The sequence below is a fragment of the Suillus bovinus genome (genome assembly GCF_016758785.1).
Source record: "Suillus bovinus strain UH-Sbo-P2 chromosome Unknown EDB93scaffold_11, whole genome shotgun sequence".
Lineage (NCBI taxonomy): Eukaryota > Fungi > Basidiomycota > Agaricomycetes > Boletales > Suillaceae > Suillus > Suillus bovinus.
Window position 1 is genome coordinate 30,386 of NW_024542067.1, and position 25,883 is coordinate 56,268.

General features: G+C 48.1%; 9 protein-coding genes across 9 annotated transcripts; 7 read left to right on the forward strand and 2 right to left on the reverse strand.

Moving 5' to 3' along the window:
* Nucleotides 1-422: 422 nt before the first annotated feature.
* On the forward strand, nt 423-1,885 carry EDB93DRAFT_1129370 (flavoprotein-like protein). The gene is made up of 8 exons (XM_041448876.1): nt 423-561; nt 619-717; nt 769-897; nt 958-1,020; nt 1,072-1,129; nt 1,183-1,336; nt 1,398-1,611; nt 1,668-1,885. Exons 3-8 carry the CDS (start codon nt 834-836, stop codon nt 1,793-1,795), a joined length of 681 nt encoding a protein of 226 aa, XP_041310326.1. The 5' UTR covers nt 423-561; nt 619-717; nt 769-833; the 3' UTR covers nt 1,796-1,885.
* Nucleotides 1,886-2,055: 170 nt separating this feature from the next.
* EDB93DRAFT_1129373 (JmjC-domain-containing protein) lies at nt 2,056-5,774 on the reverse strand. The gene is made up of 8 exons (XM_041448877.1): nt 5,321-5,774; nt 4,533-5,266; nt 4,219-4,479; nt 3,913-4,174; nt 3,384-3,861; nt 2,971-3,330; nt 2,652-2,913; nt 2,056-2,558 (listed from the first exon to the last, which is right to left on the reverse strand). The coding sequence occupies exons 1-8, from the start codon at nt 5,608-5,610 to the stop codon at nt 2,488-2,490; spliced, it is 2,718 nt and encodes a 905-aa protein (XP_041310327.1). The 5' UTR covers nt 5,611-5,774; the 3' UTR covers nt 2,056-2,487.
* An 89-nt stretch (nt 5,775-5,863) lies between these two features.
* EDB93DRAFT_90018 (Aspartate/ornithine carbamoyltransferase) lies at nt 5,864-7,543 on the forward strand. The gene is made up of 6 exons (XM_041457871.1): nt 5,864-5,891; nt 5,943-6,339; nt 6,391-6,785; nt 6,844-6,997; nt 7,059-7,132; nt 7,200-7,543. Exons 2-6 carry the CDS (start codon nt 5,959-5,961, stop codon nt 7,255-7,257), a joined length of 1,062 nt encoding a protein of 353 aa, XP_041310328.1. The 5' UTR covers nt 5,864-5,891; nt 5,943-5,958; the 3' UTR covers nt 7,258-7,543.
* Nucleotides 7,544-7,614: 71 nt separating this feature from the next.
* Nucleotides 7,615-10,016, forward strand: EDB93DRAFT_1264365 (ABC1 family-domain-containing protein; the record flags this gene model as incomplete). The annotated part of the gene is made up of 6 exons (XM_041454216.1): nt 7,615-7,749; nt 7,798-7,933; nt 7,986-8,336; nt 8,386-8,732; nt 8,790-9,277; nt 9,330-10,016. The coding sequence occupies 6 exons, from the start codon at nt 7,615-7,617 to the stop codon at nt 9,664-9,666; spliced, it is 1,794 nt and encodes a 597-aa protein (XP_041310329.1). The 3' UTR covers nt 9,667-10,016.
* A 1,907-nt stretch (nt 10,017-11,923) lies between these two features.
* On the forward strand, nt 11,924-12,817 carry EDB93DRAFT_89617 (uncharacterized protein). Its single transcript, XM_041457862.1, has 7 exons — nt 11,924-11,953; nt 12,012-12,109; nt 12,168-12,233; nt 12,286-12,313; nt 12,364-12,430; nt 12,484-12,508; nt 12,565-12,817. Exons 2-7 carry the CDS (start codon nt 12,081-12,083, stop codon nt 12,647-12,649), a joined length of 300 nt encoding a protein of 99 aa, XP_041310330.1. The 5' UTR covers nt 11,924-11,953; nt 12,012-12,080; the 3' UTR covers nt 12,650-12,817.
* Nucleotides 12,818-13,227: 410 nt separating this feature from the next.
* EDB93DRAFT_89592 (Saccharopine dehydrogenase-domain-containing protein) lies at nt 13,228-17,265 on the forward strand. Its single transcript, XM_041457859.1, has 14 exons — nt 13,228-13,579; nt 13,630-13,930; nt 13,977-14,050; nt 14,133-14,260; nt 14,308-14,405; nt 14,459-14,475; nt 14,525-14,641; nt 14,695-14,853; nt 14,917-15,379; nt 15,477-15,603; nt 15,663-15,773; nt 15,917-16,166; nt 16,217-16,386; nt 16,444-17,265. The coding sequence occupies exons 1-14, from the start codon at nt 13,313-13,315 to the stop codon at nt 17,129-17,131; spliced, it is 2,970 nt and encodes a 989-aa protein (XP_041310331.1). The 5' UTR covers nt 13,228-13,312; the 3' UTR covers nt 17,132-17,265.
* Nucleotides 17,252-20,532, reverse strand: EDB93DRAFT_1222403 (uncharacterized protein). Its single transcript, XM_041451163.1, has 7 exons — nt 20,206-20,532; nt 19,981-20,154; nt 19,695-19,791; nt 19,397-19,645; nt 19,145-19,333; nt 18,434-19,094; nt 17,252-18,381 (listed from the first exon to the last, which is right to left on the reverse strand). Exons 1-7 carry the CDS (start codon nt 20,514-20,516, stop codon nt 17,528-17,530), a joined length of 2,535 nt encoding a protein of 844 aa, XP_041310332.1. The 5' UTR covers nt 20,517-20,532; the 3' UTR covers nt 17,252-17,527.
* Nucleotides 20,533-21,132: 600 nt separating this feature from the next.
* EDB93DRAFT_1335691 (uncharacterized protein) lies at nt 21,133-22,380 on the forward strand (the record flags this gene model as incomplete). Its single annotated transcript, XM_041455313.1, has 3 exons — nt 21,133-21,372; nt 21,843-21,971; nt 22,231-22,380. The coding sequence occupies exons 1-3, from the start codon at nt 21,274-21,276 to the stop codon at nt 22,378-22,380; spliced, it is 378 nt and encodes a 125-aa protein (XP_041310333.1). The 5' UTR covers nt 21,133-21,273.
* Nucleotides 22,381-23,449: 1,069 nt separating this feature from the next.
* On the forward strand, nt 23,450-24,306 carry EDB93DRAFT_1080333 (Alpha/Beta hydrolase protein; the record flags this gene model as incomplete). Its single annotated transcript, XM_041445526.1, has 3 exons — nt 23,450-23,570; nt 23,623-24,020; nt 24,073-24,306. 3 exons carry the CDS (start codon nt 23,450-23,452, stop codon nt 24,304-24,306), a joined length of 753 nt encoding a protein of 250 aa, XP_041310334.1.
* Nucleotides 24,307-25,883: the final 1,577 nt, after the last annotated feature.

Below are 25,883 nucleotides of genomic sequence, written 5' to 3' on the forward strand. Positions count from 1 at the left end.
TCGTCCATCAGCGCTACGTTATTGCACACTATCACAGGCTCTCATCAAAAAAGTGAGGTGCACTCGCTAATGATACCCAGCAATGTGTACTATTCCTGTATCATGTTGGAGCAAGTTTTTTGGGGTGATGTCTATCTCGCTTATTTTCCTGTTTACTCACTGTCGGATAAGGCTGTTTTCTGTCAAATTATTGCCCATGATCTTCGCGTGCTGGTCAAGGAACATTTGTTCAAGGAAGTTGTCTCGCGTTCTGTCGAAGACTCATCATTCCATCTACAACTCAAACAGAACGCGCTGGTAGAGTTGAGAGATACTCGTACAGATCGAGAGCGGGAGTAGCCAATGCTTATTTCAAAAAGAAAAAGAAAAAGTCATTTCATAATGTTTGAACGGCTGCATGGAAGTAGGAAGTTGAAGTCAGGGACTGGGGTTTCCCAGCGCCGCTACCTCAGAACGTGAGAATCATCAAACGAAAGTCGCACTCTTTTCATCTGTCCCATCATCCGACAAACGTTGAAATGGACCGCCGGTGTATACTCTTCAAATGACCGGGACCTACCAGTACGCGTTTCAGCCTGTTTCAGCATTTTCATTCCCAGACCTCTGACCATCCGCTAGGCTACATATTGGGTTGCTATTCCCATGTATCATGGCATGATAGTTCCTAATAGAGGCGAAAGTTCTCGAGATTTGTAACAATCAAGTAACCATTCGCACGTATGTCAGTTCCGTTAGTAGCAAATTTGCGTTGCTCACTGTTGGGCTCAGCATTCAGTTCCAGATAGAGGCGAAAGTTCTTGAGCTTTGTAAGATATGGCAAAGCACGCTATGACATGCGATTACAGAGTAATCTTGCCCCGGCATCGGTAGGCGAGATTTTAGTACAAATACCACTGGGTCAGTCCCTCAGCGAACATCATCATCCTTTCCTCTCATATTCTCCTTGTCAACTGCTAGTTTTCAACATGTCTCCCAAAGTCGCAATCATCATCTATTCCATGTACGGTCATATCACAAAGAGTGAGTACCAACCATCCAGAACGGCAACCTCCTAATACCAGCCCTCATTAGTGGCCGAGTCCGTCAAGAGTGGTATCGAGTCCGCTGGTGGTTCCACCACCATTTACCAGTATGTATTCATGGGCCCATCTACGTAATCACCTTACTTATTGGATTAATCAGGATTGCTGAAACACTGCCCGAGGAAGTCCTCACAAAGATGTATGCTCCCGCAAAGCCAAGTTATCCTATCCTCAACCCCTCCGAACTTGCCAACTTTGACGCCTTTATCTTCGGCGTTCCTACCCGTTATGGCAATTTCCCGGCTCAGTGGAAGGTATGTCTCTGACCCGCCAAATATCTGAAAAAAATTCTGATCATGTTTTCTATCCTCACAGGCTTTCTGGGACGCAACTGGTGGACTATGGGCCAGTGGTGCTCTGGCTGGCAAATTTGCGGGTGTCTTCGTTTCTACAGGCACCCCAGGCGGAGGACAGGAGGCTACTATCATCAACTCCCTCTCGACTCTTACCCACCACGGAATCATCTACGTCCCATTGGGTTACAAACACTCGTTCGCACAACTCGCTAACATAAGCGAAGTTCGCGGTGGTATGTTTACTCCCCTGCGTCCATAACTGAGTGTTGCTTATGTCACTTCTACTTAGGCTCTCCTTGGGGTGCTGGTACCTTCGCTGGACCCGATGGGTCACGCCAGCCTTCAGCCCTTGAATTAGAAGTTGCTGTCATCCAAGGCAAGGCTTTCTGGGACATTGTTTCAAAGTACAAATTCTAGAAGGGCCATTCATAATCACATCTACGATACTTGTAGAGACATCATAATAGACACATGCATAAAAAACAGAGACAAAAATTGATGTTGTTACGGATGTTTGTTCGCTTAAATCCACATTGTCTGACCGGTATCGTTGCTGTGGGTGCACAGGCATGCACACACAAGCATCCATCTTCTAAATGTATTTTGACATAATGATCACCAAGCTTTCCAAACTCACCTAGGACCTTTGGCTTTCTTAACATTTGTCAAACGCTTCATGGGAGGGCAAGAAAACCGATGCAGTCAATTGCAAAGAATACACACATCACAAGTAAAACACCATTAATAATGTACCTGAAGCGAATCGTCCCAACTCCGAATAGAAAATAAGTATACCTTCTTGTTTTTTAACCAGTTTCATTGATCTTCAGTGTCTACATTCTCATGTGCCTCTCCAGTGTGTGGCTGCTACCATTGCAGCTGAGCGCCATTCCTGACCCTGGTGCGTGGCATTGCTATCGCTGACAGGCTGCCCATATGCAGGTTGCGAATAAAATGCGGCATATTGATGGGGAATCTGCGGCATCGGTTGATGTGTTGGAATTTCATATCTGGCATGGTACGATGAAACTCCTGAGCCATATGAATTTGGGGAGTAATACTGCTGATGAGACTGCGGCGCATAGTATGGGGCATAGTGCGTCGTAGGGCTAGTTGCCTGCGTTGGAATCGTGGACGACGACGGGGCCACAGGTCCCGATATCGACGGATAAGCTGTTACCTGCATCAAAGCATGAGGAACTGCACTCACAACGAAACAAATCACAAGACACAAGTGAACAACAAGAGGGGTGTGGGAAAAAATTAGACTCACGCTCAGGAGCTGGTTCCGAGGGCTTTTGTACCACAGTCTGTCCTTCAGTCTGTCCAAAGATGACGCTTCCCCACTTGAATTCCCGCTTGACACCGCGGTCCCAAAGAACCTCAACAGACCCGGTCTCTTCAATGATGCGTACCAAAGAGACCTCAAAGACCCCAGAGCTAACACGAATTTTGATGCGTGACATGGGTGGGAGGCCGACGAGCTCGCTCTTGATACGGTCCTGTTTCGTAGCCCGCTTTGCAGCAGCGACAGCCTTCAAACATAGGTGTCAACTCGTCGTTGCTTAACCCCGCAAAAAGAAACTGCTCACCGGATTATGCTGCAGACACAGAACATGTACGTCGTACTTCTTGATCGACTTCAGCACCTGGGGCTCTACCTGAACGGGAGAATGCAGTATTGCATCCGATTGCATCTGAGACTGAGACAAAGCTGGATCTAAAAATGTAGCGGCCCCGTCAGAAGCTGGGACAGGTTGTGCAGGAGGTGGCGGGTTTGGATATACTAGGATCACCTCCTTCTCGACCTCGCGCACTATTGAGAAAACGATGCCGCTGACCCCTCCATTTCTCGCGCAGCCAACATGGAAAGATTTTGCACATTTGCCTTTGGTGCACTGGATAGGTGCACCATGGGCCTTCTGTCGCGCTTTTGTACAAGCAGCACATTTCTATGTACGATCAGCTAAGCGTGCGTGCAGACATTTCGCTGTGTTGGACATACCAGATTCCATCGATCTCTCACGATCGCATCCACGCCAAACACCCTTTTCTCCACGGATATCCCCATCTCCACCTCGTCCACCCAAGTCTCAGGTACCACTTTAGCACACTCTTCATGTGCCATCCAAGCCTCGGCTGGAAGACTCGATAAGCTTTCAGGAAGCTCCCGCCGACCAACAGGTGGATCCTGTACGGGGAACAAGCCATCCCTACTCGTTGAGATACACAGACAACAGGGGAAAATGTCCTCCACAGGCCGAGGGCCAAGCTTGAGGGTGACCCTTGACGCGGATGGCCCTGCAACCGGCGTAGACGTCGATGAATCTTTGGCTTTGGGGCGTTTGCGTTTGGTTTGAGGCTCCGAGCCGTCAAGAGCTTTGCGCTTCGATGAAGGTTGACGTTTTTCGGGCTCAGGTACTGAAGGGTGTAAGTGTTCGGCTTCTCTATCGTATAGGAGCTGGTCAACATCAATCCGTACGCTAGAAGAAGAAAGTAAGACCGCTGATCAGACGATATGATGAGATATTAACCTATCAGGAATGCACTGGCATGCCTTGGCCTTGCGTCCAAGCTCTACCCAGCTCTCCAGCGCAAAATTGACACTTTCAGCGCAGTTGAAACCTAAGTTGAAGCCGGCATGATATCCACGAGGATAGGTGATGACAAACTCTTGCGCACGCTGAACCAAAAAATTGGGACGGCATGAAGACTGTGCCAGGAGTGTAGGTGACGCTAGGAAAGACTTGTGCCGCAGGAACTGAGGGCATTGTGAGATATCCTTCGGGAAGTAGCCTAGGACAATCAGTAACTATAAGGGAATAAAATTGATAAGTTACCTTTCATGGTTGACTCCAAAGCTGCGGCCCGTCCTTGTGGCATTGCGTACCAAAATTTGGGAGCCCCAAAATGAATGTAATTGATGCTGAAGAGGTCCATGTCTTCGACATGCCATGCAAACGTAGCACGCCACATCCCAAAGTATAGATAAGGTGTGTTCACGCCTGGCAGGCCTTTGGATGTCGAAGGGAGTAACCGTGACAGGAATGACGGGAGATGACCAACGTTCCAAGCTGTAGTCTCATCCGTAAAAACCGAGCCTAGTTGAATGGGAAGCCTTAGATAAAAATTCTTGGACAGAGCGTATACAAACCTTGAGTGTCCGCTCCATACCAAGCTGGTTTCCCAAGGCCACAGTTCCGCCAAAATTGCCGTTCGAGCTTCTGGCAAAACTCCAGGGTGTAATCATCAGCCATGGTGCATGGAGGTAGCCAATCTTTGTGCGGCTCGAACGTTTTGAGGAATGCAGCATCCTTGGCTGCACGCTCTGCTTCCCTTACCTCCCGACTTTGAGCTCCCCGTTTCTTTAGGGTAGGCTTCTTTTCAGATGCATCATTATCATCGTGTGCGGTCATCTCCACGTCTCCTGGTAGTTGATCGTTGCACGAAGGATCAGGGTGATGAACTGCGTCGTCAGAAGTTGTGGAAACTGGAGTTTGGGGAAGCACAACACTTGTCGGAGGGGACAGTGGGGAAGAAATTCCATCATGTCTTTCATTATTGTAATCTCTCTCCTCTTCCTTGATCTGCGCAGGACAGTCTTCCGGCTCGATAGATGAGACCTTTGTGCTTCCAGCCCTCGGTTTGTTGCGTCTAGACCTCGTCTTTACGGCCACTTTTCTTCCATGAAGGCTGATGTCTTCAACGCCGGGTGCGCAAAACTCTTCCTTCTGGCAGAGTTCTGCCCACTCTCTGACGCTCATAACTTTACGTTTCTCGACGTTCTCCTGGCGGAACAGACCACCACGACCAAGCATATGCTGCTCGATTGGGGTTCTGATCTTGACATCTCCCAATTGCTTTTCAGTTGCAGGAAGTGCGTCGACCCTGTGCAGATATGTGGGCTTGTGTCATGAAGTCAAAGGATCTCACGACACTCACCACTCTTTAGGAGGTATTACCTTGACGATACCGCTTCTTAATCCCCAACGTTCTATTTTATTCATGTATCCCTCAAAATCCTGAAATTCTTGCATGGTCGGTTTGAATACTGGTATACCTCTATGGGCTAGGGGGTCATCGTCGGGGTCGAGCCATGTTCTCCCGTCTGAGTTGGGAGATGGTGGGAGGTGTGCACCCTCTGAACCAAAGAAATGGTCGGGTTGGACAGGTAGAGCCGGGGTTGGGGAGCGTGACCTTGAGTTGACATCGGTAGGCGTTGTTGCCTCCATCGTGGTTAATCTCCCACGACGCGTGAAATGGAATCAGATCAACACTGCAGTAAACTAGGACCAAAGAATAGAGCTCGTCGTCAACAAGAACAAGTAAGATGTGAACACCAGTGAGCAGTTATGACCGTGGAGGACAGTGATGAGCTTGTCGTAGTTGTAGAAGTCGTGAAGGAACTCCCAAAGGAAGTCGGCTAACACCGAAGATATTATGTAAGATACTTCAAAATTCAAATTATATACCTTCAAATTTCAAGTCAATTTACTAGGCAAAACGCTCCAAGGTTAGTTGTTTAACAAAATGGACATGGCTGAGATTCTGAGCGTTGTATCAGGATATTAATCCAAAGGATGTCCGTCGTTCCGCGTCTGATGACGCTCGCAGACCTCAGTGGTCCTCAAATCAATCGACTTATTAGCCATGCTCATCACTTGAAGCATCTGTCTATGCCTTGGTTGGCTCCACAACACGCGACCAAGAAAAAGAGCAATCTCCGTATGCCCTCTCAGTCACTTTTTAACAAATCTATTGCTCTTCTCTTTTCAAAACGCAGCACGCGCACTCGTGTCGCGGCGGAGACCGCTGCAATTCTTTTGGGTGGACGAGCCCTTTTCCTGGGTGCCAGCGATATCCAGTTTGGTGTGAACGAATCTCCTCGTGACTCTGCACGAGTCATTGGAGGTATGTGTCAAGGCATATTCGCACGCGTCGGTGCTCACGAAGAGATTGAGGTGCGAAAATTCCTCGCCTATTGTTCCCTATATTTAATTTATTTATTCCAGGAGCTCGCGAGGTACTCTCCAGTGCCTGTGCTCAATGCTTTATCGTCATTTTGGCATCCAACGCAAGTCCTTGCAGATCTCTTGACACTTCATGAGCATGCTCACCTCTTCTCGCCCGATACACCAGCCCCCTCTCCTTCAAAGCCTCTTCCTCCCTTACGACCACTCACGATTGCATACGTCGGTGACTCTGCAAACGTCCTCCACGACATGCTCGTGACCTACCCTCGTCTGGGTCACAAGGTCCGCGTCGCAACACCTCCACAACCCCAATACAACCCTCCCAAGCCCGTTTGGGACCGTGTCGTTGAGCTTGGATGTGACAAGCACATTGTCTGGAGCAACGATCCCCGGGAAGCTGTAAAAGGTGCTGATGTTGTAGTCACTGATACCTGGTACGTCGCGCCGTCCCCACCTGGGCATGTGGTTCTCTCTTTACACCTTATGTCATAGGATTTCAATGGGCCAAGAAGCTGAGAAGGCGCAGCGTTTGAAAGACTTTGCTGGCTATCAGGTTACAGAAACTCTCTGTCGCGAAGGTGGTGCAAACCCAGACTGGAAGTTCCTCCACTGCCTCCCACGAAAGCAGGATGAGGTAGATGATGAGGTTGGTTGGTTTTCGATTGAATTTTTATGTAGGGATTGATTCTATGCGACGCGTGCGTTAGGTGTTTTATAGCTCTCGGTCTCTTGTTTTCCCAGAAGCGGACAACCGGAAGTGGACCATCATGGCCGCGTTCGAGTAAGTTTTTCTGATATTTTTTTTTTTTTTTTGGGGGGGGGGCAATTATTAATTCAAACACGCACAGTCTTCTGTTCGGCAAGTGGGACCTCACGGGAGAGAAGACCTCGAAGAGCGTTGAATAGAACAACAGCCTGGCATGGAGTGACGAAAACACTGTAATTGCGCAGTGTGTGTTGTAGCTAGGGTGCTTACTTCAAGGAGTACTTACAGGATGTCTTCAACGATATCAGTCATTTCCAAACTAACTTCAACGAATCGTCCTGATAGTTATAAGCGTGCAATGAAGTGGAATGATGTTGACGTGGAATAGAGTAGAGAGAGACCGTGTACGTATAATTAACTGGATGGGTAACAAATGTACTGCCGGTTACCCGAACGGAGTAGTCGGCCACGTCACGGGATGAACTCGGCATAGTTTGGTGAAAAGTCTTGGATATCGTCTCGGTAATGACTCGGATGTACCTGCTCTTCAAGTTTCAATGTTCCCCCCCCTTTCTCGCTCCCGCCTGGTTAAACGGACAGCATATACCACCTTCGGTCTTGGTGCAGCTTACCTTGCAGATACTGAACTCAATGCATCCGCCGTAACCCGTAACCTTCGCACACTATGGACTGTAAGCCTAATCATCCAGCGCTTTCAAATTATGACCGACGACAAATAGTGTGCACTCATATCAGCAGACTACAAGCTTAACTTTACGCCAGAGCATGCAGACCGTATACCCGCCATCCACCAGCGTGTTGCAGATCGAATGTATAACCTTTTCACTAGCAATGGCGGACTGTACATAAAAATTGGTACGTCACTCTATTCACTCTTTCCACCTTCATAATGTATCATTCGATCCAGGTCAAGCAATAGGCGCGAATGCTGCGCTTATGCCCGCACCTTTTCAGCAAAAGTTCGCTCGTCTCTTCGATGATGCTCCACAAATTCCGTATCCTACCATTGCTCGTGTATTCCAACGCGAATTCAACAAGTCTCCTCAAGAGTTGTTTGCTTACTTTGATGAGCAAGCCGTTGCCAGTGCCTCCGTAGCACAGGTCCACAAAGCACGCACGTGGGATGGCGACTGGGTCGCAGTGAAAGTACAGAAGCCAGATGTAGGGCGCCAGACCAGTTACGATCTCATTGCATTTAGAGCCGTGATGTGGGCATTTGAGAAGTGGGTGTTTGACCTACCTGTTTATTTTGCTGTCGGTGTGTCTGCCTTCCATGGCAATTAAATACAGAACTGACACGTCAGAAGACTTTATTTCTTCTCACCTCCGTGCTGAACTTGATTTCATTTCTGAGGCCTCTAACGCACAGCGGACTGCATCACTCGTTGCATCAGAACCCCGCCTAGCTGGCAAAGTTCACATTCCAAAGGTTTACCCCGAGTACTCAACCAAGCGTGTGCTGACAGCGGAGTGGATCGATGGTGTACGACTAAGCGACCGGGAGGCACTAGGTCGAGTTGTCGGTGAGAAACTGCCTGAAACAGGCGGGGGAATGTTTGCGGATACGGTACATGAGGAGAAGAAAAATGGCATTCCCGAGAGCATGCATCATGTTAAATTAAGGGGCGGGATGCACGCAATAATGCATACAATGGTCTGTATTTCTGCCTTTATACAAACTTATGACTGATATGACTCCTATTCCGTACAGGTTGAGCTTTTCAGTGCACAAATGTTCGACTGGGGTTTTGTCCACTGTGACCCGCATCCAGGGAACATCATTATTCGTGCCCGCCCATGCTCCTCCTCGTCGAAACCGTCATCGAAACCTGTGCTCCGCGACCCTCAACTAGTACTACTAGACCATGGCTTGTATGTGACCATACGTCCCACTGTCAAGCGCCAGTACGCCTCTCTCTGGCGTGCACTCCTTACCTCGGATTGGGATACAATAAGAAACGTCACCGGAAGCTGGGGTGTCGGCGAGGCGGGGCTATTTGCGAGTGCTGTCCTCATGCGGCCGGTGAAGATTGGACGGGGTGACAGGTCAAGTTCACGTACAGAGAATGCTAATGGGGATCCTGGCAACGAGCTTAATGCATATGAGCAAAGTGTACGGATGAAAGAACGACTGAAACGATTCCTTGTCGATACCGATAAGATGCCCAAGGAATTGATTTTCTTAGGGCGGAATATGCGGTACGTAAATTTCATATTGGTACATTTATATTCGCTAACTCTCATGTCAAAGAATCGTACAAGGCAACAACCAGTCGCTCGGTTCTCCGGTTAACCGCATTAAAATTACAGCATATTGGGCTTCCCGCTCGCTAGTCACGACGCATGAACGATCCACTCGTGTATGGTGGGCCCGCTTTGACGCGCGCGAGCTTTGGCGCGACATGCTCTTTCGTACTGCCATGTTTAGCCTCGACATTGTGTTCTGGGTATCGAAGATCCGGCAACGTGTACGTGCGTTGTTGGGCCTGACGAATGGCGGATTTGAGGATGAGCTGGAGAGGAGCGTGAGGGGATTTGCGAGGAGCACGTTTGGTGTTGAGGTGGGGCCTGAGGCGTTTGAAGGATAGATTTGATAGTAGGTTGCAGGCTAATTACAGATACTTTCCATATTGACAGACCAGAATTCAGTGTTTTCTTACGTTTCTATTTGCTTGGGGAGCTGGACACACAATGATTTCATCATGGGTCTCACCTTTTACGATACTGTTCGACCCTGGATAGCAAGGGACTCGGGAGTCCACTGCTTCCAACAGGCCTCCTTTCAGCTCGGGACTGTCGCTCATTTTTTGATACATCGTACAGTTTGGTAGTCGTACGAGACCAGGAGTATTCATGGCCACTATGCAAAAACCAACTGTGGCATGTGACATACGTGCAGAGGGTCTAGCTCCGTAAGCACTAATAAATTATAGAAGCGGTGAGTAAGGCTTACAGTGAATCTTTTCATATGGAGACACTTATTCCTATTTGCTACTAGTTAAGATTCTTAGTTGGTGATCTAAGTACTAATACTAGTAGCCAGACTTGCACTCGTGCACCGCATGCAGCACGGCCATTGTACTGGTGACATTTCGCTGGTCGACGGTCACCAAGCCTGATTGCGAACTACACCACTTTACGCCTGCACTGTACAGAGATACAATCTGTGCGAAACCCATCCTGGCATTGGGCAACCAGGGGACTTCTACGAGAGGCTTGGTACAATAATGCTGTAAAGCTCATACCGCAACTGAACTACCCTGCACAGCTCTCGGAGTCGGCAATTTTCCATTTTGCTTGCAGGTTCCATTGAATCCGACAAAAATTCCCGACGGCATCTTATTGTCCCCGCGGTTAGTACTACTCACAAAGTAAATTGGTCTACGAACGCAAGTGTTTCGTTTCATACTTGTTATTTGCTTCTCATGCCAGTAGATCTTCGTTTGGTGCTCCTCGCGGACTCATTCGAGCCAACTACCAGTTTGCGAATCGTTTGGCATTTCGAGTAAGGCTACTCTTCGTTTCTTGTTCGCTAAGCTACTAATGGAACGGACCCGCCGGATAAAGCTCGGGGTACTTATAGTGTCATAATTGCCGCAATGTCATTCAAAGATAATGCGTGAATATAAAGGTATAAGGGTCTCGCAGATCCGGCGTCAACTTCAGCTCACTCCTCACTCACTTTCTTTAATATATTGCATTCCCCCTTCGTGTCCCATGGCTTCCATCGAGGTTATGTGGGGGCCCGGGCTCATCGGTGAGCATCCCGCTGATTCACCTTGCCTCGCAGCTGACTATAGGCCAAGGATGCATCATAGCTACAGTGTATGCACTTGGATCACCGTGAATCACTCTACATCAATACTAACTTGCAGAATTGTAAAGGCTCTATGGGATATCCTTTGGGCAGTATATCTTCTACATGAGATATTTTCCAAGAGACCCGAAAAAACTCAAGTTATTCGTGAGCACTACTTTTTATATTAATAAAATATTGGTGATATCATCTTTCATCACTAGATAACGACAGTCTTGTGGGTGATCCACGCAATCTTGAATTTATTGCTGATTCCATGACAATGTCATAGTCTTTTCGAAACAATTCGCCAATGCGCAATAACAGGGTTGTACTGGTCTCTCCTCATCTCGTGCCGACGTAGTACGTCCCATGAGTGCATGAACGAACTCCCCTGGTAATTCGATCTGTTCCTGGATCCTACACGCGCTCATGGGGAAAATAGGCAGACGCTGGCAAGTACACTTGTGTTATTGTAGTGTGCTGTATAATGATCATTAGCAACAAAGCTGGGAGTATTTGTATCAGTAAGTATTGCATTTTTGTCATCCATGATGTCTAGTAATAAATCATCAGTATTGGGTTATTTTCTTCGTTCAGTGGTACGCGTCTCCCTGCGGCTGGTCCTCGTAATGATGCTCATTTGTTTCAACAACACAGTTTCTATACACAGAGAGTGTGGATAAGTGAGTCCTCCAGGATCTGCGAGAGTAACGGTCTCAATGCGCTCTTTTAGTCACTGGCAACAATCACTGGATCACAGGCATAGTTGTAAGATCACGTTTTCATCACTTCTTTCGTGGAGAGTTATAACACATACCATCAGGGCGTGCTCACTATGACATCGCTGGGTCAGCTCTTTCGAACAGTCATTTTCCCTCTCTGAATTTTAAACACTAGTTTGTGGCATGAGTTACATTCATCCTTCAATTCTGGTGTCACTGTTCTGATATATTGTCATCCTTGTTTCTAGTCGTCTGTGGTATAATGTGAGTGCTTGATTATGGAACTTATACTGTCTCTCACTTAGGTGCCAAAGATTATACACCAGAAGCTCTGAAGCTCTGTTTAGCACGAAGGTCCGGCCAGTCATAGACTAGTTTTTAATAAGCCTAACAAATCCACACCTCGATCCAGTGGTCGCCAATAGCGTCATTCGTCGGCGCGGCATGTGATTCTGTCATCACAGGGTCCATATGGTTGTTCATGCGACCAGCACGAACAGGCAACGTTCGGTACGTGGTCTCTTTGCTTTGCTTGTTGTCTGACTCATCCAGGATTCCATGATGGAAGGAGAAAGTCAAGAAATTACATCAGTGATATGATGTGGATTTTGATTAACATGGGTTTATTTTCGTGGTATGTGCAATCCTCCATACCTGTTGTATATCTCACCTCACATGGTTCCTAGCCTTGTGGCAATCTCCATCACTGTGCTGGTAAGTGGTAGTCGTCCATCTTGCAAAATGAGCATTCAAAACTGTTTCAGTATATGTTTCAAGATGGTCTTGTCGGACAGTTCTATACCGCTGCGCCTGGAGCGGTGACAGGGACATGTCAGTATGCTTCCTTTTCGCTGCACACATGTACTAAAAAACCCTCGTCATAGCCTATGTGAACTCGATGATGGCGGTGTGAGTGAGATTGTTTCTGTACACGAAGCTCACTAAGGCAGTAAATCGGTGGTCAGGCTCAATGCTAGGAAGTCCCTCCGCGAACGGGAGCAACTTGGCTACAACCTAACGGAGCTTCCTACAATACCTACAATACGGTGATATTTTTTGTCCTAGCAGACATCGGACATAAAGCATTCATAAACTTATGAGCTCGGTAATTCTCGGCCAGCATATGTGGTGTCATCTCTCCCACTCCATCGACATTATACATTATACATTGTTATATACAGAACGCTCTGAGCCTATACTTAGACATGTTGGGGCTGCAATCTCCAAGGTATAGCCTCGGTGGCAATGTGTGTCAAATAAATTGGGGTCAGGGTACCCGGTAACCTGGGCACCGCGGTACCCGGTGGGTCTGTTCGGAACCCGGCCACCATAATTGAGACTTGCGCGCTAATCATTTCCAACCTACTTCGGAACTGAGCTGTTACAATGCAGTCAAGTGCATCCCGTTACGCCTGGCATGAAGACAAAAACCGAGTCGCGCTACTGTGGCCTGGTACGGACATGATAGTTTCTATGATGACAACTCCGGGATTCCCTGAGGTTGACGAGTTTTCCGATCATCAATACTCGAGAATTGAGTAGGTTACGTTGAGTCAAACGTCCCCCATTTACGATCGGAATCCCGAGACGCCCACTCGGCTCTGCTCGGGCGGATCTTTACAAACCCTGGTCGATTCGTTTCCTTATCTCGCTGGTTGTCCTTCAGACTCCATCTTCCTCACTGAACAGTGTCCCATCTCACTCTTTAACACCATGGCAATCGCGAGCCTCCGACGCTCGCCTCAGTATCTGCTCAGACCACTTGCCAAACGCGCTTATTCTCTGCCAGCTCGCAGGACACCGTCGCCTGAACATGCAAAAGTCACAGTGGGCATCCGACGAGAGGATCCATCAAGGATATGGGAGCGTCGCTGCCCCGTTACGCCTGATGAAGTCGCCCAACTCGTTCAGCACCTCGATGTAAACGTTCTCATTCAAGATTGCGACCGTCGAGTGTTCCCCGTTGATCAATTTATCAAGGTATAATATCACCCGTATCTTGATCTGGGCGGTGGCTGACCATGTTTCAGGCTGGTGCTAAATTACACCCGACACTGGAACCTGCGCATATTGTGGTAGGAATCAAGGAGACACCACTCAATGAGCTGGTTACATCTCCTGTTTCTGCGCCGGGTTTGCCCCCAGGTCCTTCTGTACCCCGCACCCACCTAATGTTTTCTCACACCACGAAGGGTCAACCCTACAACATGGAGTTACTGTCCCGTTTCCTTGGTTCACATGAGAACCCGTCGTTGCCACGGTTGATTGATTATGAACTCCTCGTAGGTGAGGACGGCAAACGAACGGTTGGCTTTGGGTGGTTCGCAGGAGGTAAGCAGTGGCTCAAAATTATTGGCAACCGCTCATCATCAAATAGTTGCTGGCGTCCTTGAGTCTTTGTCTGCACTTGCTCATGCGCATCTCGAACTTGGAGTTGCTTCTCCTTTCCTTGTGAGTGCTATTATACATGCTCCTGTTTCGTGTAATCCTAACCCTAGCCATCGTTAACCCTAACCTCAATTGCCGCTGATAGTACACGCCTCGTCCACACACGCATCCATCGATTCCATCGCTCCGCTCTGCACTCCGAAGCATTGGCCAGAACATTGTAGACAATGGGACGCCAAAGGCATTAGGACCGTTCGTCATAGGGCTCACAGGGTATGTACCTGTTCGAGATCCAGAGAATGTATTGACAATCCGCGTAGGAGCGGGAACGTGACACAAGGATGTCTATCCATTCTAGAAGAGCTCCCGATCGTGAATGTGGCCGTGAAGGACTTGGCTGGACTCGTCAGCAATCCAGGTATGTATTGTTTTTCTCTGTCTGGATGTAAGCTCAAGTCATGACCCAAATAGATACTGACCTTCATAAGGTGTCCTTTCTTGCTACGTATAGGAGTAAGATCATTAACGGTTTGGTAGATATACCTCGTACACGCACTCCCTAAAGACTACCTCACTCGTTCCGATGGTGGTCAATATTCCCGTGATGATTACTACAAGAATCCGGCCATGTACCACTCGGACTTCGATACCAAGGCAAGCTTCTGGTGATGGTTTAATTTTTTTTCTCATATTTTCCCCCTTGGTAGGTTGCACCATACCTCACGCTGTTCCTGAATGGTGTTGGTTGGCTCCCGTCTTTCCCGCGACTTATGACGAATGAACAACTAGCCACTGCTCTCACCCGTGCAGCCGAAGTAGGGCGAGCACGTTTTGGAACAATTGGCGATATCAGTTGTGATGTTGAGGTATGGCGATTATTTACTGTTGTGAATGTGATAGTCATTCATCATCATGACCTGTCTTCTTAGGGAGGTCTCGAGTTCCTACCTCGTGCATCGACTCTCTCGGATCCCTTCTTTAAGCACCGACCATCCTCTCTACCTTCTCATCTTCCGAGCGTGACTATCATGTCTGTCGATATCCTTCCCTCAAGTCTTCCTCTCGATGCTTCTCAGCATTTTTGTGGGGTTTTAATGCCATATTTACGCGCTCTGATTGACGAATACCGTGGCCGACCTGGCTCTGGCGAGCATCTCGAGGCCCTGAACGTTGCTACAGTTGCTCGGAATGGCGAGCTGCAAGGCAAGCATCGTGGGCTGGCGGCGCCTGTTGAGAGGTGGCAAGCGAACCAAACCGCAGAGATAGCGAGCAAAGCAGGAGTGGCTGGGACATCGCTGAGGAAGAAGCGCGTGCTCATGCTTGGCTCTGGAATGGTTGCAGGCCCTACTGTGCAAGAGATCTGCAAGAGGTCGGACGTGGAGATTATTGTTGGTCAGTTGTTGTTTTGCACACATCATGGACGTTGGATTAATGTATACCTTAATCTCCGAAAATTCAAACTGCGTGATTTCACGAATGTCGCTCATAGCCGGCAACGTGCGCTCAGAAACAGAGGATTTGACACGCAAATACTCAAACGCGAAAGCGGCATATTTGGACGTGCAGGATGTTGCAGAGATGGCAAGGTTGATTCAAGATGCTGATGTTGTTATTAGGTGTGTGGCGTCTTCTCACCTATAATTACACGATCTGAGTGATCATCAACTTGAATTAGCTTGCTTCCAGTGCCTTTTCATCCTGCCGTCGCAGAGCTGTGCATCCAACACCGGAAGCACCTTGTGACAGCGTCATACATCTCGCCTGCCATGCGTGCCTTGCATGAACGGTCAGTACACAAATGTTCGTTATCGCTTGCGCTGATGTCGTTTGCTTTGTGTCATTTCTCATAATCGCCCGGCCGCCTATGGAACATTCTGATCTCGGTATCATTGAACGATCGCTGGTTCTGGAACGCGTTACGAACGACAGAGCCCAATCAGCAGATGTGCTTTTGTTAAATGAGATTGGTCTCGACCCAGGGATCGATCACTGCTCTGCATTATCACTGCTTGCGCAACTTCAAAAAGATAAGAAGCGCGTGATTTCGTTCACGTCATTCTGTGGTGGCTTGCCCGCCCCTGATTGTGCGGATGTGCCCCTTGGGTACAAGTTCAGCTGGAGTCCAAGAGGTGTACTCAATGCTGCGCTCAATGGGGCAAGATTCAAGCTCGATGGGAAGGTGCGTTAATAACTACATAAAACATGCGCAGGAAGGCTTAATTTATATAGAATATGGAGATATCTGGAGAAAATCTTCTCCAGGAATATTTCCCTGATATCCCAATTTCGCATGTCCTGAAGCTTGAAGGCCTGGCGAATCGAGATAGCCTCCCGTACGCGGAGACGTACGGGCTTGGTAAGCTTGAGAATTTACAGACTGTTCTTCGTGGAACTCTCAGGTAGGTGATCGATGGGCATCAGATCGTCTTCTAGGTTGACTGACTGGCATATGTCAGATACCCTGGGTTTGCTGATTTGATGCACGCCTTCAAAGTCATAGGATTACTTAACCCAGAAACCTCCATTCAGCTACGTGATTGGCGTGACCTCGCACGAATGTCCCTGGAGAAAATGATTGGAGAGCAGATCGGAAATGATCGCCGCTCGTTCTTGTCGGCCCTTTCCACCGTCACGACCGTCGAACGTGCGGAAAGTGCACTCAATGCTCTGGACTGGTTGGGCCTTACGCCTGAGAATGTCACATCCAATATTCCCTTAGCAACACCACTCAAACCGCAAGCACCGATCGAACTTTTCACCTCTGTCCTTGCCCATAAGCTCAGATACAACCCCGGGGAACGCGACATGGTCGTGCTGTCGCACGAAATTGTCGCTCAGCCGTCGCTCCCATCTTTAGATTCGGTCACGGAAGTCCACACGTCGCGTTTGGTGGCGTATGGCAACTCTGAGGCATCTGCGATGGCGCGGTGTGTTGGGCTGCCTGTCGCTTTCGCTGCGCTTGAGGTTCTGTTTGGTGGCGTTCAGATGCGCGGTGTGCATGGCCCTACGGATAAGGATCTGTATGGGGCTGTACTTGATGGATTGCAGGAAGCTGGGCTTGAGATGAAGGAGTCTGTCAGCAAAGGCCCAGGAATGGAGAAGGTGTTGGCAGAAGGATTGAGGGCGCGCAGGGTAGCTGCTTGAACACTCCAAGACTCTCGAAGGATACTAATACCACTATACCAATTCGTATAATTGATACATAGTACCACCATCAACTTGAATGTAAGACTTACCCACTGTCGACAACGCCTCATAACAGCGCGAAGAAACTTAACGTCATTCTTGAAAAATCGAGAATACATGCAATGGCCACAAGGGCGATTATTCATTGAAGGATGTGCTTCTCCTGAAGTGGGAAAGGCTATCTACGTCGAGACGGGCGCAGAAGAGGAAAGAAGTGGGGCAGAGAAAAAGGTATACACAGAACACGAACTAACACAGACGTAAGTAACTAAGGAAAAGCTACGATAATCCTACATATCGCAATCTGCAGAAAAATACAAGACATCAGTGACGAGGCAATGCCAGTAGCTGTAGTTACAAGTAACCGCTGTCATCGTCTTTCTTGTCATGAGCGACGTCATCACCCTCATCCAGTGTCCGTTCCACGTCCGCAGCGCTCGTCGTATCTTGCATGACTTGTTCGGCGACAATTCGGCCACGCTCTTCACCCGCCAAGGGACTGCTCTTGAACTTCCCTGCCTTGATGCCGACCGTAGGGACACGAGGTAAGGCGGAGAAGCGTACATCACTCGGTAGAGGAACAGAGGGCGTACTCATACCCGATTCCTTAGCCAAGGTAAGACGACGTTTTCTCTCAAGTAAAATAGCTTCCAAAGACGGTGCTGGTGACGAAGATCGTGTACCAGGAGCAGAAGCGGCGATCCCAGCGCTAGAAACAGATCTCTTCTTCAAGGTGAAGTCAGGTGTCAAAAGAGCATCCTTAAATGAAGTGGACGCGTTGTTAGTTGTATTAGCGGGCTGAAGCATGTCTTGCCACTCGTCCGTCGTTGCCAAGGCTTCTGAGGTCTGAGTGTCTGAAATGACCGTCTCAGGTGTAAGATGCTCCTTGACACCATCGTTGATAGGGGATAACACCGAAGTCTTCAGAACAGGTTGTACTGCAGAAACTTCGTCCGTCTCACGAGGTGTCGGGGGCTCACTGCGAGAACGGAAGAAGCCGAACGACTTCATTGACAGAGGACGCAGGACTGGACCATTGAGAGCAGACTTGACCGCCTCGATAGGCTGTGCGGCTGTAGAGTGTAGGTCAGGTAAGGATTTGCCATAGAGCTCTAAAACAGGTGGGTGTTCTGTTGGGACGTAAGACGAGATAGTGCCACCAGCACCATCCTGATCGAATTCGTCGTAGATTTCTTCGCCAATAAGTTCTACACGGGTGTTATGAGAATGTTCCGGTGATAAGTAGTCGAAAGCGCGTACCTTCGAGGACATCTTCCAGTGTAATGATGCCCAGTGGCATTATTGCCGGATCAATGACCTGTAAAAAGTCTTCGGCGCCTTCTTTCGTCAAAACAGCGTCATCAGGGATACTTTGCTCCAGTGCAGGTGCCGAGCGAGGTATGCGAAGTCTCTTCTCCTTGCTGGTATCTTTTTGGACGGCCTGCTCTTCAATAACACCCATTTCCATGTCACGCCTTACCCTGCCGCGTTGCGAGGGACGTCCTCGCCCACGGCCGGTCCTGACAGCTCGCTGGGGTATACGTATAACTGAATCTTTGTCGTCTCCGTGTAGTGTGGACTGACCATCAGCGTCTAGTTCATCAGCAAAGGATATCTCTCGCGATGCTCTTTCTTCGTCCTCGTCCTTGGTGTTATCCTTCTCTTTACTATCGTCGTCCTCGTCACTCGAGTCACTTATGCCCACGCGTTCGCGCAGGCGTTGCGTGAGGGATCGCTTGGCGACCTTCTTGACTGAAGCAGCTTTCTCGACACTAAAGCGAGAGACAATAGCCATGTGTGAACGACCTTCTTGAAATTTGTCTAGAATGCCGAGAAGAGGCTCGTTATTTGGTACGAAAGGGACCTTGTTCAGTGGAATCCTGCGTAAAGGAAGGGCATCTTTCGGATCAAGAAGAAGACACTAGAAGATCGGATCAGAGAAGATGAGACAGGGGACACGGAGCGACTCACCTGTTTAACGAGCAGAATACCTATTATCTTCTTGACCTTCAACATGCGATCTGATGCATCAGCGGGGATCTCAACCTCTTCATACACAGGGACACGGCTGTGTCCAGTAAGGCAAATCTTCTTCATAAGCGCATAATCGAGTTTCGAGTCAATTGATAACATGAAAACGTTCTCAATGGGAGTCATCGCCTATATCCATCGCAGACACTTGAATCAATATCTCCGAAAACGCACGCTAGTCCGGCAACTGACCTGTTTCACCACTTTCTCTTGCAGGTCGAGTGTGGCGCCGATAATTGTGACGGTATCACTCTTCAGATCACCACCAAGGGAAGACATTGACGAATGCAATGCGATGAGTTCCTTGAGTTCTGGAAAGAAAAGTATTAGTAGAATTATGGATGGACAACACGGACTTATACCTCCTCTACGGTACATAATTCCATGATGAGGACCAAGTACTAGCTCCAAGAGTTTGGCAATAGGCCATGCAAAGACGCCCTATTGCAAATTGGTTTACTACATCCTCAATAGGTATGTGATAACGTACAAGAAGATAGATTAAGGCTCGAGTGAAGCCTGCCATTTGAGCGCCAAAGTAAAGACCATGTCGGGTGCACAATGATTGCGGAATGATTTCGGAGAAGCTAGAAGCAATTTTGGGTGAGCAAGATTTAAATAGAAGCATAAGATATGAGGAAGCTTAAAGATGCCTAGCTGACATCGATGACTGAGTCATCCTCTGACAGTGCGGATCAAAAGAGGACGCATCAAGAATGACGGATCAAAAGCAAGGTGACTCGCTACAATATCCGAGGAAGCGATAATGCACTCACATGACAATTAGGACGGTACTGACGACTACACTCTGGACTCCGCCACCGAGAATGGGATCGGAGATGACAGGTAGAGTCTCGTTGACGATCATGTTAGAGAGAAGCAAAGTCACGAGCAATAAATGACCGTTTTTCCTGATAGGCATGATCTTCTCGGCATAACGTTTTTGTTGACTGTAAAAGACACGATGAGGGAAGAAGGCAGAATGAATAAACGTAACGAACGGAGTGCCACTCATGCTTAACACGTTGAGCTGGGTCTCATCCAAGCTCATGTAACCTAAGGTCAGACCGGCAAATACACCTGATAGGAGGACGAGGACAGGAATGAGACATGCAAAGATGATGAACTCGGGTCCACGGGTGTTTGTGGCGGCACGCTTTGCGTAAGCGTGGAGAGGGGAAGGACTGTCGCCATCGGGAAAGGAACCGAGAAGTTTGCGAGTGATGCTTGGCACATAGTGCGAAAGAAGTGAGAATGAAGTAACTAGAAGACGGGGGGAACGAGGAGAAATATTAAGCGGGGTCGGTACCATTCAGTGAAGCTTAGGTCAAAAAGGATGCAGCAAGTGACCCAAACGCAGGCCTTATAACTTCTAACTTCTAGCCCATATTAGTCATCAACATTCTGTACCTAAAATCTCACGAATCAACTGCTTCTAGAATTACGAGATGGAATTTCAAAAATATGATATCTCTTCTGCGGAAAGCATGTTTACCATTCGTGTGAACGCCGTCGATGATAAACCCTTGCCAGCACGCGCAGCTTTCACATTGGGATATTTGAGTTTGTCGTGAGCTCATTGTTTGCTTCGCACGATGGATCATCCACGGTAGAACGAGTACAGGTGTCGTTGCCAGCTCCTCATCGGAGATTATACATCGTCGGTGGGTTAAGACGTCACTCCATGAGTGAAGCCAGCTATCCTAGTACCGCCGAAGTTTGCGTTCAAACCTTGCACTACCTCCTGCGGAGTATGTACTGCCTTGGTCGTTACTCTCTTGTAATGGTGGATACCCTCCGAGGTCATCGGTCACCAGCACACCTTTTGCTCTAAATGACGGCGCGGCAAATGCCTACCATTCACTTTTATTAATTAAATCTATAAATGACGGCGCGGCAAATACCTACAATCCACGCAAGATATAGAGGAAATAACCAATTTGTATCAGTCTGTGCACCAAAGTTTGGACAAAGACATCGGGCGGTAAATGTCTGTCTGAACACGTATTATTGTGTCTTCCATCATCACAGCTGCCCAACTGCTACAGCCACCATCACACATCCCGCTGATGCGGCCATCCATGTCAACTATCATCATGCCAATATCGGCATCCTTGCCAGCTTGGCATCACGGTTCTAGTCACATCTGGAGGGAGGGCATGGCAGCCGTGAGCTGCATCGGACAACGTCATGACGTTGGCAGTAAGGAAACAGGCAACACAGGAACTAGCTTAGGCAGACAGAATGTTACAGGGATCAGAATGAGATAAAGCTTCTGATGGCAGCCAGGCCTGAAGCAGGATGGACCTCCATGGCCTTGACTGGTTTCCTGGCACTTTCTAAATCCGAGCAACCCAACACAATTTTCTGCATCCTGTTTGACCTCGCACGTCGGCCAAAATCCCCACAAGATTCCTAATGCAGTTCGGAAATGGCCATGCTAAGTGCTTTTATTATTCTGACCGAACACCTGGAGATGAAACTTCATCTCCCTATATCCTTTAACCTGTAAAATTACCCTGCCGGTGGGTCACGAGTACTAAACGTAGCTGGTCAGGTATAAACTCGGTTGCAGCCGTGCACATACCATCTGCTTCCATTAGGCTGTATGAAGGCTTAGTGATATTCTTCTAAACAGAACAAGAAGACTCGGAACGATGCGGTAAGGGTAGCGGTAGCCCCTGTCGAGAAGTTTTGCGGATTTGAAACCCTTGTCGCCTACCCTTCTAGCGTCCCCTGGTCAACAGACCCTTATACCAAGAGACAGGTGGGTCCTGCCAAGGACGCAGTGCCTCACGATGATCAACTGGTCGCTTTGGCCCCGCTTCGTAGATATCCTCATTATCTCTTCCCACCAATTATTGCTAAGTGGCGTCTTCGGATTGTTCAGTGATTTCCCCTGCATCCTAAATTTCTTCTTCTCCTACCTTGCAGTTCTACTTCGTCCTCACTACTATTATATACCAGCGTCTACATGTTCCTGTCATAATCTTCTCACTCGTCAAACCAAAATTTATGTTACAAAGTTGGTTTATGAGATTGAGGAACACAGTACTGGATTTGGGGAGGCTACACTGGTACACGCTGGTGACGTAGGAGCCGAGATTCTACTTCGGAATGTTCACAGGACACTTATAACGTTCAAGTCAGAAGCCGACCTTCGGTTACGGCGCTAGTCCGTAAGCCAGTGTACAATAAATCTAATTATGCGACTCCAGCTTGACTCCATAGGAGGTAACAGAATCAAATGTTGGTTGGTCACGGTATCACGCGGGCACCCCAGGCTCAGTACTAGTACTATACCTGGCAGCACACCCAGTTCCTTCAGTTATTATTTATCCGATGGTGCACCTTTTACCCAATGATGAAGTCGGTTCTATGGTTCAGCGTGAATTGCGCGCGGTAATTGTTCCCACAGAGGGTCTTGAGTTTTCCGCAAGTCTCAGATATCGAAGTACGACCAAACTCGGGAACTCGTAGAGAACGCACAGTGTACATGAAATGTAAACCAGTCTATACTTTCGGCCAACAATATTACCCGGAAGATGCTTTGTCAGTGTTAAGCGCTCGAGCTCCGACTCGGTCCCTCGGAGTTGCTAGGATCCTACTAAGGTGGTTATCAGGCTTGTTGCCAATGCACAGCATTTCAACGCTATGTCCACTAGCTAGGCTTACTAGTCATCAAACCACATCGTAAGTTATGTCAGTCTTCGTTGAGTCTGCTACCTTTGTATACTAGATGAATAAAAGCAGCATGACACCGCCGCACTGCTTCACAGCAATTCGACAGAGTATTATCCAGTTCTCTATCCAGTTTTATCTAAAGTCACCTGATACCGGTTTCTACAGTCCCCGAGTCCGTTTGGCTTTTCCACCTAGGTTGACACGTCACACATCTAACATGTTTTCTCACCGCATACAATCATCTCGCCGCCAGAGCCCACCTTCACAGATTCGGTTGTTGCCCCGCTTCACTGAGTAAGCAGAGGTTCCGTGACGCCTTCGGAAGTTCGCTATTCAATTATCGATAACCATAGGATTTGATTTTGTAATTCGGTCTACAATATCTTATGAGCTTGTGGAAGCCTTGTGCCATCGCCACATTCTTCCCATCCTTTGCCTCCACAACTGTCCAGTTTTCCGGACGAGGTACATCCTCTGCCTTTAAAATGGAGACTGAGATCCGAAGCTCATTCCTACATCCTTCTCCGCTCCCAAAAAAACGCCTGATATCAGCCTGCACAAATGACCATTTCAGCGACTCAGTGGGGTTCCCCGACCGCTACCAGACGGGCTTTTCTCATTCATGGCATTACTATGTCATCGAATTCCTGGGAGGGTCTCGCACAGCTATTGGTGGCAGAAGGTCAGGCTCGATATAATGTAGTGACGCTCTTCCTTGTTAACAGGTTGATCAGGATTTTTTGTTGTAGCACCGAACCTCCTCGCCCATGCATGGAGGCGGGGCAATACCGACTACCGTATATCTGCTTTTGCAGAGGACCTTCGACCATATTTCGTCATGGACACATCCTACGACGTAATTATCGCTCATTCTTTTGGAGGTGCAGTGGCAGTATCTCTACTGCCATTCTTACCCAAAAAGAAAGAAACTACTGTTATCCTCCTTGACCCTGGCCTCGAGTTTACAGAGGAACAGAACAAGATGAATTTAAATCAGTTTCTAAAGGAAACGGCGAACATTAAGCCCATCGATGTGCACATGGCTAAAAATCCTGCTTGGTCACGCCGTGACTGTATGTTAAGAACGCAGGGATTCTCCATGTGCGATCGCACGGCCGTCGAAATTTTTCGGGTAATTTCATGACTGTTGGAATGGAAAGCATTGCTGACTGGGTTTCGAATAGCAAAACAGTCCTTGGTCTCTTGGGGACCTGCTCAGAAACGTCTCTCCTCACGTGAAGATCACCGTGCTTGTGTCAGACCCAAAGTGCGGCGTCGGTATCTGTAATTCGGAACACATCCCTTGTGACGTGGAGAGGTTGACTGTTAGAGCTCTTACCGGTATCGGTCACTGGATTCAATACGAGTGTCCAGATGTTATCATGGATGCAATTCCGCTACCAAGGGCAAGATTATGAGCTGTGCGAAGAAGGAATGGTCTCTTGTAGTGTCCATAGTTGTTGGCTACTTTCTGTAAAACTAGAACCCCTCAAAGCTCGATCGTAATTGGACGTGCATTGCACTTTACTCAAGTGCATCAAGGTTCAACAAACAAGGATTGCAAACGAGAGCTCAGAAGACACGTCTTTTTAAGCATGCACACCAGAGCTGCGGCAAATAGGCAGCTTCCCATTATATATGAATTTTCGATGAAAGCCAACACAACAAGCGTGTGACAAGTCGGTATTATGACCTTGGTCTTGCGAATGAATTTGAGAAAGGCGGATATTGTAGGGACGCCGGCCTTCAGGTTGTCATCGAAATCACGGATCAAGGCTATGCTGGTTCATCAATATCATGATGGGCCGCAAGAAGAGTTCATCTGCAAGCTTTCGGATTGTGAGGATCGACTCGGATCATCTTGGTTCGAGCTTGAATATTAATAGGCATATGTCAGTCTACCGCGTTTCATAGCAGGGCAACCGAGTTACAATTTGAGTACTGGCAAGGATCGTTCTTAGGCCTCTGTGCGGTAAAAAGTTAAACCTATGTTTTTGTCAGCACTTGCGCCCACGCCAGAAAATGGAGATACCATTTGAAATCATCAGAGCGCGAGCTATACTATGAGAAAAGGAGCTGAAAAAGATGCTGGTGCCACCTCGAAAGAACCCAAATGTAGTCCGAGGTGTCGTAGGTGGGCTTTAACCAAAGGAATCATACTTCCGGAGTTTTATGAGATGCGTTGGAGTATACAGCGACGATAGCGTATGGACCATCTTCCTCGTATGAGATATTCGCCCACACCGAGTGATGGAGTTCTTCGATCATCTTACTTGAAAGGATAGGACGGTATTGAAGCAGCGCTATGCGCGAGATAGATTAGAGTCGAGCCGTCATCGCAACGACTGCATCATGATTCCTGAACGACACTGGCGGGTCGGTGTACACTCGTACCGTGGCGGGTGTGGTGTTTGCGGGTATGGGTGTGGTGAGGATTCAGCGACCCGCGGGTTCACCCATGCTCAACCCTAAGTCGTCGACAGAATATGAGGAAATGAACCAAGAGAATGTCATGAATCGCTAAACCGTGACGTCGATGTATATTTACACTCACGAAAGACGTCGTTCCCGCTACAATGCCATATTGATTTTTATATTTGACCCTACTAGTACTAGTCTTGGGATTGCAAATACTAGTGGCGAGACCAAAATTGACGAGGTAGGGTCGCTATCTTCGAGGGATTCTATATCATGGTGGTGACAACGCTGAGCTCCAAGTCTGTCTTAGTATTAAGACATTCCAGAACAGATACATTGATGTAACTTGAAGGATATTCATGCCATGTGTACAACTTGAATGTCGCACCCGGTTCTCAGTGATCTCTGCGATAAAAACAAGTTTTAATTTGGGCGGCCTTCAGGACCTACGTATGCTGAACAACAAAACGAGAAAAAAAGAGGCATACCGTGACCATATGTTCAGCAGCCGTCCCACTGCTCAATTTTGTGTATCATAAGACACCAAATTTCGAAGAGATCTAGCATGGATTTCGGA

Coding starts and splice junctions, on each gene's coding strand:
- EDB93DRAFT_1129370 (XM_041448876.1), top strand. CDS start 834: ATGCGATTACAGAGTAATCTTGCCCCGGCATCGGTAGGCGAGATTTTA. Junction 1,130..1,182: donor GGTTCCACCACCATTTACCA/GTATGTATTCAT, acceptor TGGATTAATCAG/GATTGCTGAAACACTGCCCG. Junction 1,337..1,397: donor ATTTCCCGGCTCAGTGGAAG/GTATGTCTCTGA, acceptor CTATCCTCACAG/GCTTTCTGGGACGCAACTGG.
- EDB93DRAFT_1129373 (XM_041448877.1), bottom strand. CDS start 5,610: ATGGAGGCAACAACGCCTACCGATGTCAACTCAAGGTCACGCTCCCCA. Junction 4,175..4,218: donor TTTGGAGTCAACCATGAAAG/GTAACTTATCAA, acceptor TGATTGTCCTAG/GCTACTTCCCGAAGGATATC. Junction 2,914..2,970: donor TGTGTCTGCAGCATAATCCG/GTGAGCAGTTTC, acceptor CTATGTTTGAAG/GCTGTCGCTGCTGCAAAGCG.
- EDB93DRAFT_90018 (XM_041457871.1), top strand. CDS start 5,959: ATGTCCGTCGTTCCGCGTCTGATGACGCTCGCAGACCTCAGTGGTCCT. Junction 6,340..6,390: donor GTGCTCACGAAGAGATTGAG/GTGCGAAAATTC, acceptor TATTTATTCCAG/GAGCTCGCGAGGTACTCTCC. Junction 6,786..6,843: donor GTTGTAGTCACTGATACCTG/GTACGTCGCGCC, acceptor CTTATGTCATAG/GATTTCAATGGGCCAAGAAG.
- EDB93DRAFT_89617 (XM_041457862.1), top strand. CDS start 12,081: ATGCGACCAGCACGAACAGGCAACGTTCG. Junction 12,314..12,363: donor CAATCTCCATCACTGTGCTG/GTAAGTGGTAGT, acceptor AAACTGTTTCAG/TATATGTTTCAAGATGGTCT. Junction 12,509..12,564: donor GTGAACTCGATGATGGCGGT/GTGAGTGAGATT, acceptor ATCGGTGGTCAG/GCTCAATGCTAGGAAGTCCC.
- EDB93DRAFT_89592 (XM_041457859.1), top strand. CDS start 13,313: ATGGCAATCGCGAGCCTCCGACGCTCGCCTCAGTATCTGCTCAGACCA. Junction 14,642..14,694: donor ACTCGGACTTCGATACCAAG/GCAAGCTTCTGG, acceptor CCCCCTTGGTAG/GTTGCACCATACCTCACGCT. Junction 16,167..16,216: donor GATTCAAGCTCGATGGGAAG/GTGCGTTAATAA, acceptor TAATTTATATAG/AATATGGAGATATCTGGAGA.
- EDB93DRAFT_1222403 (XM_041451163.1), bottom strand. CDS start 20,516: ATGGTACCGACCCCGCTTAATATTTCTCCTCGTTCCCCCCGTCTTCTA. Junction 20,155..20,205: donor TTAAGCATGAGTGGCACTCC/GTTCGTTACGTT, acceptor TGTCTTTTACAG/TCAACAAAAACGTTATGCCG. Junction 18,382..18,433: donor ACTGGAAGATGTCCTCGAAG/GTACGCGCTTTC, acceptor ACACCCGTGTAG/AACTTATTGGCGAAGAAATC.